We start from the raw sequence: 11,428 nt of genomic DNA, 5'->3' as shown, positions 1-11,428 counted from the left end.
TGGGCTGTGTGACAGCCTGCTGCTGCCCCCCTGCTGTCCCCGCTTCCCCCGTCAGGGAGCCGCGCCGCCGCCATCGCTTCCCGCCCCTTCCCGTTGCCATGACGCCGTGCTGGCGCCGCAAGATGGCGGTCGGGCAGCAGCCACCTTCTCGGCGCGGCCCTCCTTAGACGCTATGGAGGCAGCTTTCCTCGGGACGGTACTGCTGCTGCTGGCAGCACCTTGCCCTGGGCAGCGGGTTTGGCACCCCGGTGGGTGGAGGGCGTCAGGGGCCGCGATGAAAGGCGGCCTCCGAGGGGCGAGACTGCTGAGGGAAGGGGGCCAAAAGGGCGGCCGGCGGTGAGGGGAAGGAGGGCTCGGTCTGTGGTGGGACCTTCCCTGACCGGATAACCGTGGGGCCTGCCCGCGTGGGCGTGAGGAGAGGCCCCAAGGGATGGCGGGGGGGCTGTCCCCTGGGGTTAGGAGGTCGTGGGCCTTCGGTGGCCCAGCCCGAAGGTGGTGGCCGTGGAGGGTCCTGCCAGTGCTTAGCACTGGGGGAAGCTCGGAGAGGGAAACGCGGAGCTGCTTCTGTTGGACCTTTCAGCGTTGGTGAAGTCTGTAAAGGAAATTCTAGTGAAACTCCCAACTTGGAGCCCTAAACTTGAAACTACGTCCACATGCTGAGGGCAGTAGTCTGCAATTAGGGATCACAGGTAGTGCTACACCCCTGATACCACCAAAAAGTGTGACCTGAAGTCAGCAAGAAATGTTAAATATGTTATTGCCTGACTTGGGTAGTATCTGCATGGGCCAGTAAGTGCTGCAGTCTCCTGCCTAAATGTTGTACTGCTGTGTGTTCACTGTGCATCTTGACAAATGCAAACTTGAAGTATAGAAAGCTACGGTGAACCCACTGCTGTAGCACTTTGCGGGAATGTAAATACAGTCCTAGGCATCATGAAATATTTTTGTGCTATTTGTGACAATTTAAAGTATAGGAAGGTAAGAATCTATCCCAAGCCGAAGACCTAAGTATTGTCTTACAGATGTCAACTTATTCTGTGTGTTAAGACTTGTTTCTTTCTTTTTTTTTTTTAGTCTTTCAGCCATCATTTATCCATATGTCAGGGCCCAGAGTAAATTCATTTTTTCTTGGAAATTCTTCAGGAGTTAATTTTTCTATAATTTTAAGTTCTGTAGATGAAGCGACAGGTAAGAACACTTCATTTTTTCATTTCTTTTCCAAATAGCATGCAAATAAATGCGATTGAATTCTGAATGTTTTTTCTGCCATTAAAATTGATGGAGAAACAGCAATGAACTTCATTTAGTGCTTTAATTGTTACTGAAATAGGAACTCCGAAAGACTTCTGCTGATTAAGCCTCCTTGTCAGCTGGGCCTGAGGGTATGCCTACTTGAAGGCACAAAAGGAGTTTAAATGTACTTCTAATTTTCTAGTCTTTTCTCAATGACAGTGGAATACTTTTTTAATTTTTATTTTGATATAGGAAAATTGCAACTTGCAAATTGCAGTGGAATTAAAAGAGCTGGTGATTGGAATTTGAATGTAACACCTGGTATGGTATGTAAAATACTGATTCTTCAAAATGACAAGGACTGAACTGTCATATATTAGGGGCTAATGAAATACTATCAAAATGTTAATGTATTAACAACCTAGTTTGAATGTCTTGCCCTTGCCTTTTTTCCTTGACATATCCCTTTGTGTGGATGTCCTTGCTGGAGTTTGCTGAGGTGCAGCTTTGACACTGGTTCCTTCTTGTTCTCATCCTCTCCAGAATTGCCTGTACTTCCTGGCTGGCTGTAGCATTTGAGAGCGTTTCAGATCTGCTGGAAGGAGCCAATAGAAATAAAAAAGTTATATACAGCATGAGCTCTAAAATGTCTGTATTTATTAGCCTTGCCTTCAGTGTTATGGTATACATAATTCCTTAGGGGTTTTATCAACTCTGCAGTCATTCCAGTTTTCAACTGAAGTTAGGTGTAAAAACTGAAATTCACTTTTTGGTAGTTGTTCTTGTCTTTAGAAATGTGCATGGGATTTCTGAGGTAACTTAATCTGTGTGCATGCCTTAAAAAGTTCTGTGTACAGTTCATATCCTTGCTGTATTTGCATATCTTGGTAGCAGACCCTTTGTCATTGCACTCTCAACAAATGTCTGATTTTATATAGGAAGAATATAATTATATTGTAGCACTGACAAAACACAGTAGTACTGAAGCTTCTCTTTCAGAAGCTGTTGAGTGGTATAAATAAGAGTAATTTAATACAAGCTGTCAAAACTGACAAATTTTATTTTGCATTTTTTCAGACTGCTTCCAAAGTGACTATAAGCTTGACTAGAAACCTGCAATTGTGTTTGCCCAACGCTACTGACTGCTGTACAACACCTCTCTGTGTGGTTGAAATGCTTCAGGTTTTAGCTTGCCGTGATTCAGTGATGTTGGCCCATCTCCTGATTCAAGCTGAAATATATGCCAACTCTTCCTTTCCAGGAAATGTGTCAGGTAAGTGTTTAGTTATACTAAAGAAGAAAAGGCATTTTGGCTGGTCTTTTCCTCCATATATGAAAAAAATAAAAAATGGGATTTGGGCAGCAAGAGATACTGAATAATCATTAATGAAATTTAAAAAAAGGTTTGTACACAGTCAGAATAAACTGCAGTGTGCATTGTGTATTTACTTGGATTCCAGATTCAGATCTATTTAATCTGATTTTCTCTTCTTTTTTTTTTTTTTAACATTCTTTTACAGAAAATGCAACTATCATCCCAAACCAGGTGTTTCACCCATTGGGCTCTTGTCCTTGTGACTTGACAGCTGGAGCTTGTGATGTTCGTTGTTGCTGTGATCTGGTACTTATTTCACATTAAACTTTGATTAAGTGTTTTCAAAATTTCTAGGTTCATTCTGTTGTCTGGGGCGAGAGAGGTACTGAATGCTTCAGACTAGATGGGGCTAGAGGGCTTGTTTGGATTTTCCAGTATTTCTAATAGTAAATATGACCACACTCTAAAAAATTGGTTTGTTTTACCTGCAAGTATGACTGTAATGCCTATGGTAATGCAATTACTGTGCTAAAAAGTGACCATTATTTTCCCTTTCAGGAATGTACCCCAGACTTGAAGCAGTTATTCAATGAATCATGTTTCAACGGAGTGTTTGGTGGGGATGTAAATCCACCTTTTGATCAGCTGTGCTCTTCTCAGTCAATGGAATATATCCCTGATTGGTTTCCCTTCCTTTGTGTACAGTCTTCTCTTAACAATACACCATTTCTTGGCTACTTTTATCACGGCTCTACGTAAGTCTTAAGAAAATCTATTTTCTCAACGTACATATTAGGCATGCTACCAAAAATGTAACCTGTTTCTATTACGAAAGTTATTTTGAAATTGGAATTTTAGGGTACAAACTTTAAGTGCAAATGGAGAAATGTCATTGGTACTATATGAGAACACAGGACATGAAAGCAAATGTATAATTATTTGTGTGAAGTAGAGAGCAAAGAATTGTTTAATTTTTAAACTTTTTTTCAGTTCTACACCTAGAGTTCCTCCATTTAAGATCCCTTTACAAACTTCTCCTGGGAGACTTTTCACCGGTTACAGACAAGGAGATCCAATTATGACAGAAGAAGATGAGTATTTTACCATTCCCCAGGTAATCACTTCTTGTTTAGGAGCTTTTGGTTCCTCTTGGTTTGTTTGATATTCTTTATATATGAAACTCCTTATCGCTTTGTGACCATTTCTGCAACTTGCTGTTGTGAAGTGGTAGAATATGTTTTTCACAAAAAAACCCCAAACCAACCACGAAATCATTATTAAAAGTAAATGTTATCCTTCCTGATCTTCTTGCCCATCCCCCCAAATGATAATATTTTAATTATTTCAAGAGGTGAAATCAAGCTTGGCATCCCAATTAGTAGTTTATGTCTTATCATATTTCTGTATTTTTTGGTTTGCCTGCTGCATTACTGAGCACTATCATTTTTCCTTTTGAATATTAGTCATCTGGTTGTACTTTATTCAAATTCCTTTTGCATTTTAGAGAGACTTGTTGGTTTTAATTATTTTGACAAACAAGGATGAAGCCATACTGTATACTGAAACTATTTTGAAAGCTGTGCTTTTTAAATTTTAACCTCTCTCACTACAGATTGAAGTATTTTGATAACATCAGATTACTTGTTTGTCAAAGTGTCATATGGCTGCAGTACATACTTGGAGCATTTCATTAACAGTCTTAAAATGAAAAGCAAGGAGCTAGAAGAGGGTCCAACATACTTATTTCTGTTGAACTAACTGCAGCAATCCATGGCTGGACAGTGTGTTGGAAATGCCCCCGTAGCGTATCTCCAGAACTTTGATGTCAAATGCCTTACCAATCTAGCATCTTACAAGGAAGGACTGCCCCATGACGTGAGAGTAAACAGTGGTGCTGGAGGTATGCTGCATAAACCCTAGCAGAAATGTGTTTTATGTTTCTCAGAGCTGCTAGAACAGAACATACAAGAGTGCTGTTGACATAGTAGCTATGTGTAATATCTTCGTTATCTGGTGGCTGTAGTTCAGCATTTGGGGGTGTTCTATTCCTGTTTCTAATATCCTTCCAGCAAGTCTCCCACTATTTCCCAAGATTTAGGATATAAAAAATAGTGGGATTGACTTGTATTTCACATTTATCTGTTTCTGGTGACTCGTACTGGTTATGGCTACGCATAGAGACAGAACAGCATCTCTCCCACTTTCTATTTTCAGGCTCTTGCAGAGCCCTTTTCCTGTCAAGAGGGTGCAGTATCATCATTTTAGAATTAGTAAGAAATGGTTACTTTCTGCATTGCAAAAGCGTATACTTACGAAGTGTCCTTCTGGAGTTTGAGATAATATGATTGCCTGCATGAAGAAACTAGCTATGCTCTCAATATACATAATCTGCTTGTTTCTTTATCAAAATTAATTTTCTAAATAATTTTCTACTTCATTTTCATAACAACAAGGATTGCATCTTAGACGTGAAAACAGTATGCCTGTCTCTCTTATTAGTCAGAATTACTGCTGTCTTTTGTTTTTTTTTTATTCTCAGACTTCATCCAACAAAATGTCATCTACAGGGCCATCACTGACATGGGCAAATTCATCACTGAAAGTGGTATGTCTCTTCCATTTAATAAATAGGTTTCTTACCTAACCTGGACTATATAAGAAATGGGTGATTTTCATGCTTAAAATGCTTGCTGTGATTCTTAGGAGGGATCTTGTATATTATCTAATGCCCCAAAGGTAAACTGTTTGGCTTACTGCAAAGCAGAAAGCATTTAATTTACTGGATCTTCGTTAAAAGTTGGTCAAGAAATCAAGTCCCTTAGCTTACATTAACAGTAATTTTTGAGAAGAGAAAATAGTAGTAATAAAAATAAACAAAGATATAAAGAACGCTTTAAAAAATCTCCAGGATGAACATGTAAGTGGGATGGGTAGACTGTAAGCTGATGTATATGTCTCTGTTTTGAAAGCTCTCGTGCCTTTTCAAGAGGCTTTTTCATCCAATGAAGCAGTTATTTTTTATAGAACGGTTCCCAGTCAGTGGGAGGGTAATGCAGCACAAATGGAACTACTGGGATTCAAACTAATGTGGTTTTCTGGGCAGTGATGGCTCCCTGGGAAGGATGTGATGAAAGCAGAGGGAGTCCTGAGTCCAGAGAAGTGCATCAGCTGGTGATGTAAAGTCCAATGCTGGGTTCTTCAGGAGAGATTTATCTACAAAAGGACCTGGAACCGCTGATGTTAAAATATTGATAATCTGTGGGATTGTACTGTCGCCCTGTCCTAATAAGATGGGACTTAAACAGTAAAATAAATGCTCAAAAAGATGAATAATTTCCAGAATTTTGCCAGGGTTTTTTAATGGGTACTTTTTCAGCTACAGTAATATAGCATTCTAATTAGCAGTGCTTTTCGTTATGTTTTTTTTTTTTTTTCTCCTGCCAGAAAGCCTTCATGCTGCTGAGGTTCTATGTCAAAATGTAACTTTTGCAGAGGACTATACATTCATTTGGAAAGACAAGAAAATAGAGCAAATAAATGTCACAGTCTTCCTCGGAAGTTTATGTGATGGAGGTATCATGAAATTTCTTTTACAATTTTTGATTTACTTTTTTCCCTCCAGCATGGAAATTCTGTGATAGAATCTCTTATTTACTAATACTTCTTAAAAAGAATTTCCCTTGGACTCTGGAAAGAAAATGCATGGGACTGATTTCCATTAATTTGTATTATTTTGAATCTTCTGTTACTAATGAAGGATGGAAATTTGTATCCTACGTAGAGCACACTTTTTGCTAATTATTTAAAAATAAAGTAATATTTTTTTCTTTTCTCAGAAATACTGGCACAGAGATTCACAGTCAAATTTCAAAGCTTAAAGAGTATTAATGCAACAGTACTGTTTGGGAATCCAGGTATTATTACTTTATTTTGCTTCTTAAAAGTGAAAATAAAAAAGATTTGGTACTGTACAAGATCATTATCGGTGACTATGTTTTATATCTCTTTCATACATCTTTATGTTGCTAGCCCCCTCCTTCCTGGCTTAATGCACTGGCAATTGTAATAGCGGTGATTAGTTCTTAGGCTTTTGTTGTATAGATATTGATTATTTAAAGTGACTGTATTCCTCCTGTAATGGAAATGTCTGTCTGTTTACTTCAAGATTGATGCCATTTATTATTCAAACAATGCTAATGTTTAAACATTCTTATGCAGTGTTTGTGATTTACCCTTTTATGTTTAGGTTATCAAGTTGGAAAACCAGTGAAAGCTGCAAATATGAATGCTTCTGATACTTTTGGAAGCCTAAACATTTGGCAGCCAGGTACTGGCTTGTGAGGTTGCAACTTCAACTGTAGTTAATGTTTTGGGTTTTTTTAAATATATTTTAGTCAAGAATCTCTTCCAAATTTTGCTTTTCTAGACTATTCCCTAGCCTTTATTAAACTTCAGTGAGTAAGCCTTTAATGCTTTCTTGGAAAACTTAAGTTGAATGGACTTGTATCTATATTGGAACTATGCCGCTTGGTGGTTTGCATTCTAATGTTTGATATTTTTGCACAAAATTGAAAGCTAGAGATCAAAAGGTTTCTATAAGAAAGCTCAAGTAAGATGTTTTCATTTCATAGCTGGCAGAGGTTTATGTACATTGGCAACTTCTACACCAGTTTTATTCGGACTAGATTCATTCTCTGGGTGCATTCTAGAAGTTGGTATTGATGAAGATTGCAGCCTTTTAAGGTGAGCTACGTAGGTTGAATTGTTTTTCTTGTTGCTTATTACATGATTATTTGCAAGTGTCTGCTATCAGTGCTCTTACGTTCTTTTTAAATGGTCGTGCATGCATTTATTTCAGCTTTCTGCAGCTCATAGTCTCACATTTTTAAAAAAAGGAAATTATAATAATAGTTTCACTCAGATCTCTCTGTATTCCAATGAGGTTTATGTTGGAGTGGAATGCTTTGCCATTTCTTCCATTCAACAGATAATTCAATAGTTCAAGTTTGTTTTTGTTGAGTTATAACATCTTTCAAAGGAAACGGACCTTATGATATAGTAATAATGCAACCCAGAGTGGCAGACAGTACAGATTTACTTTTTGTGTAATCTGGCATTCTTATTTTGCAGAGCAAATGTAACTGAGAAATTGAATTCATTAATACAAGCTACTCATGTTGGAAAGAGGGACAATTCAAGTTACAGTGATCTAAACGACTGGGTGGAAATAATACGTAAGTGAGATTTGTGTTATTGTTTATAGTCTAAATATGCCTGTATGATGAAAAGAGCCTCTCAGAATAAAACCAAACTGTAATTACAAATCCCTAGAGATACTGATCTGTGTGTCTGGATCCATCCATCCATCTATCCATATATGTGTGCACACATGCATGTAACTCAATATGCATACAGAAACTGCACTAACATGTATTTTCCTGTCAGCTAGTACACATATGGCTTGGTATTTTAGTTCTCTGTTGATGAAGTACTCCTTGTTTTTATGTGTGTTTTTTGCTGCATTCCTGTGTGAAAGTTACTGATATTGCATGGGACTATGACAATAATAGAATTATGGAAAATATAATGTTCTCCATCTTATTTTCATTTAAATAACTCTGTTCTCCTCTATAGGTCTTGATCCCTTTAATTCTGATACCAATGTGAGCAGTGGAAACTTAAAAGGCATTTGTCCAGATATTCCTGCAAATCTGAATATTCGCATAATCTTTGCTGATGTGGGTGCACTACAAGGGATTCCCCAGCAAGAGATTCTTGCTGTGCAGATCAGGTAGAGAGAGTTGTGTCTCTGCTATCTGACAAATAAATGTTTCGTTTTGAGACTTGCTTACCTAAAATATCCAGATTAAATTTTACAAACAAAAATGTTATTTCTTTATTTCTAATTTTGTACATGCCTTTTGTTTGTGTTTGCAGCCCAAATTCCTTTGATAACAACCAGGTTTGCCTTTCTCCCTCTGAAATGAAAATAATAATTTAAAAAATAGTAATGGTTAACAGTAGATTATCTTTCTACTTCACTGAAATATTAAATAAAATCTATGAAGCTGCCAGTAGTAGGCATATGAAAGGCATTCCATCAGAAGAACATTTTAATTTCTTGTCACATGATGGAAGTGGCAACATTATCTTGTGCTCCAGCTCACCTCAATGTAGAGCTCTTCTTGAGAGCGGTGGTAAATCATAGAATCATTCAGGTTGGAAAAGATCCTTGGGATCATCAAGTCCAACCATCAACCCCACTCTACAAAGTTCTCCCCTACACCATATCCCCCAACACCAAATCTAAACGAATGGTTTGTTGTTTCCTGAAAGAGGGAATTTTCACTCTGCAGACATTTTCTCCTCTGCCCCCCCAAGTCAATCCCAATCAAATACATGGGATTCTGTTCCATTTTGCCTCATTTCCAGACTTTGCAAGTTCTCTCCCTGCATGGTGTTGAAAATGCAGAAATCATGAACCGCCTCCTAAATACTGTGTATTTTGTCCTTTCATCGTTCTGTTTAGGCTCTAAATATCCATTTACAGCCCTCAAGTAATAGTTATGCATATTCTTACAGTTACTCAACGGTCATATGGCAATTCCAGTGCGGGCTTATCTGTGAAAACAGCACCAGCTTTCTTCCCGTGACTGCTTCTGTGCAGTTTATCAAAGTGCCAGCGCAGCCGCCCATTCCAATGACAAGGTAACTTAAAAACATGGATACTTCACATTATGTTAAGCAGATGTGAATAGCATTGATCAAAAGGTTACTTTGGTTTGGTAGAGTACAGAGCAATAAGGCCTGGTTCAAAGGTTTATTGAGTAACAATTCTGTTAGTGACAATCTTCCTCAGGAGCATGAAGAACATGAAGGGCTGTAAATTACCCTGCGAAGTTGTCATTTGGCTTTAGCGGACAAGTGTTTGTGTTGTTTACATGAGTGGATAAGGGATGCTGAGTGAGGCTCCCAAACATTGTCTGAAAATGTTCATCACAAAAAGGCGCATCTGACTAAAAATTACAGAAATGGAGTAGAGGGGAGGCTCCTGTTTTTATTAAAGAAAAAAAGTCATAAGAAAATAATGAGAAGTTTGTGGCTTAGTTTTGTTTTTTCCTGTAATCTTGGACACCTTTGCACTCTGTTTTTTGCACTTATGCTGGTGTTCCGGTACTGTAGTTAATAAATCTGTTGTTTTTCTTTTTTCTTCAGATTTCAGATGAATTATACAGAATTTGACTGCAATCGAAATGCTGTGTGCTGGCCACAACTTTTTTATCCATTGACACGTTTTTACACAGGTAAAAATAATCAGCAGTGTGGAATGCTGTGAACTGTTCTTTGAAACATAATTAGATGTGTGGAATTTAGTCTGAAAGAATGCTTTGTAGAAGGGAATTAAAATTTCTTTTTTAGAAAGCGTGGTCCAAAAAGTCTGTTTAATTTTTTCCTTGATAATGCATTAATTTTTTAGCACGACTAGAGGAAAAATAATTACTAGGTGTACTTTGTGGATAAGGTTGAAATTTCGTGAATATCTGTTTGGCAGAGGTTCTTTTTCACTCCCATGTAGAGTTTGGAGGGAGAATATATCACATTGTGATACCATTCTGTTTCCATTTCCTACTGTAATTGTAGCATTGTCAGTGTGTGTCATTGCCCTCACGGGGTGGAGGAAGACTTTATTTCTCACTTTGCCAGTATGTGGTTTTTCAGTCAGCTCACACGAGTTCCAGTAAAAATTTGCCATATTGGTAAGATGGTTAATTTTTAGGTTTCCTCTGTGTAGAACTGTGGTACGTTACGTTTTGTGGGAGGCTCTGTAGATCAAATGTCTGGCATTTCAAAGGGCATCGAGGCACTTGCACTCTGTTCCCAGAGCTGCACGGACAGAGGCAGTGGCCCGTTTATTACCTGCACAACTCCAGGGACTAAAGTTATACAAACTATGAAGCTTTGTAAGTGTGATGCATCTTAATTCCTTGCTTTGTGCTCCATTATTTTATTCAGGCTATGCATATACTTTGATCTGTATCCTTTGGGTTGTCGTCTAAACTAAAATTTTGCTCTAATATGCTTACACTTTTTTCCTTTTTTTTTTTTTCTGCAGGAGAACCATATTCCCAGTGTCTCGCGAAAGGCCTGTTATTGGCATTTCTTGTTTTACTTGCAGCGATTATGAGCAACCCTTGGTTTTCTAAATTATGGAATAGTTCCTTGGTTTAAAAACATTGATGTAAAAAGAACCATTTTTGTTAGTATTTTAAGTACTTTTGGGTAAATCGTATGGATAAATATTCCTGGATTTTGTAGACAATTTATATAAACTTTTAAAGATGCATAAAATGAATACTCTTACGATACAGAGGAAATGGTTGTGTTATCAAAAAAAGGAACAGAATTATTTTTAATCGCTCGGCTCTGTGTTTGGGGGAGCAGGAGCGCAGAGCTGACACCCGCAGGGTGGGCTCTGCATGACCCGCTGCAGGAGGCGAGGCCAGCCCTGCGGCTGCAGAGGGGTCGGGTTGTCATCCTCATGGACACACTGTTGTCATCCTTATGGACAGACCGTTGTCATCCTCAGGGATGGACCGCTGTTGTCCTGTCAGGTGTGTTCTCCTGTCCTGGCACAGCAGGTCACTGCGGCGGTTCCTTTCCATAGCAAACCCGTCATGCCCACCTATTTTTGGGGCATCGGACAGATTGATCTGTAATTCTCTCTTCCAGTTAACTCTTTGGCAACCTGTACCTGATCTGGGCTACACAGGGTACAGACAACATTTACGACCGGTTTTCCTCAGCTGATCAAATACGATGTTCAGTTTGGGATTTCCCGTGGTTCGGCTCTTACAATTCCGTTAGTAACGTATCTTCTTT

At 38.6% G+C, this 11,428-nt stretch overlaps 1 protein-coding gene across 2 annotated transcripts; it reads left to right on the top strand.

Annotated features, from left to right (window-relative positions):
• Nucleotides 1–95: 95 nt before the first annotated feature.
• TCTN2 (tectonic family member 2) lies at nucleotides 96–10,959 on the top strand. Of its 2 annotated transcripts, none has more exons than XM_074606960.1 (18): nucleotides 96–196; nucleotides 1,075–1,188; nucleotides 1,486–1,559; nucleotides 2,311–2,506; nucleotides 2,754–2,854; nucleotides 3,107–3,303; nucleotides 3,539–3,662; nucleotides 4,313–4,448; nucleotides 5,088–5,153; nucleotides 5,993–6,121; nucleotides 6,385–6,462; nucleotides 6,795–6,875; nucleotides 7,180–7,291; nucleotides 7,679–7,782; nucleotides 8,183–8,339; nucleotides 9,131–9,256; nucleotides 9,764–9,852; nucleotides 10,662–10,959. In XM_074606960.1, exons 2-18 carry the CDS (start codon nucleotides 1,098–1,100, stop codon nucleotides 10,775–10,777), a joined length of 1,977 nt encoding a protein of 658 aa, XP_074463061.1. In that variant the 5' UTR covers nucleotides 96–196; nucleotides 1,075–1,097; the 3' UTR covers nucleotides 10,778–10,959. The 2 variants fall into 2 exon arrangements, with proteins under 2 accessions (XP_074463061.1, XP_074463060.1); XM_074606959.1 differs by having other exon boundaries at nucleotides 105–248.
• Nucleotides 10,960–11,428: the final 469 nt, after the last annotated feature.

Source organism: Larus michahellis, chromosome 13 (assembly GCF_964199755.1).
Source record: "Larus michahellis chromosome 13, bLarMic1.1, whole genome shotgun sequence".
In the NCBI taxonomy this organism is placed as follows: domain Eukaryota; kingdom Metazoa; phylum Chordata; class Aves; order Charadriiformes; family Laridae; genus Larus; species Larus michahellis.
Note: the sequence above shows the minus strand (reverse complement) of the source record. Positions and strands in the feature narration are given on the sequence as shown.

Coding starts and splice junctions, on each gene's coding strand:
- TCTN2 (XM_074606959.1), top strand. CDS start 173: ATGGAGGCAGCTTTCCTCGGGACGGTACTGCTGCTGCTGGCAGCACCT. Junction 5,154..5,992: donor CAAATTCATCACTGAAAGTG/GTATGTCTCTTC, acceptor TTCTCCTGCCAG/AAAGCCTTCATGCTGCTGAG. Junction 7,783..8,182: donor CGACTGGGTGGAAATAATAC/GTAAGTGAGATT, acceptor TCTCCTCTATAG/GTCTTGATCCCTTTAATTCT.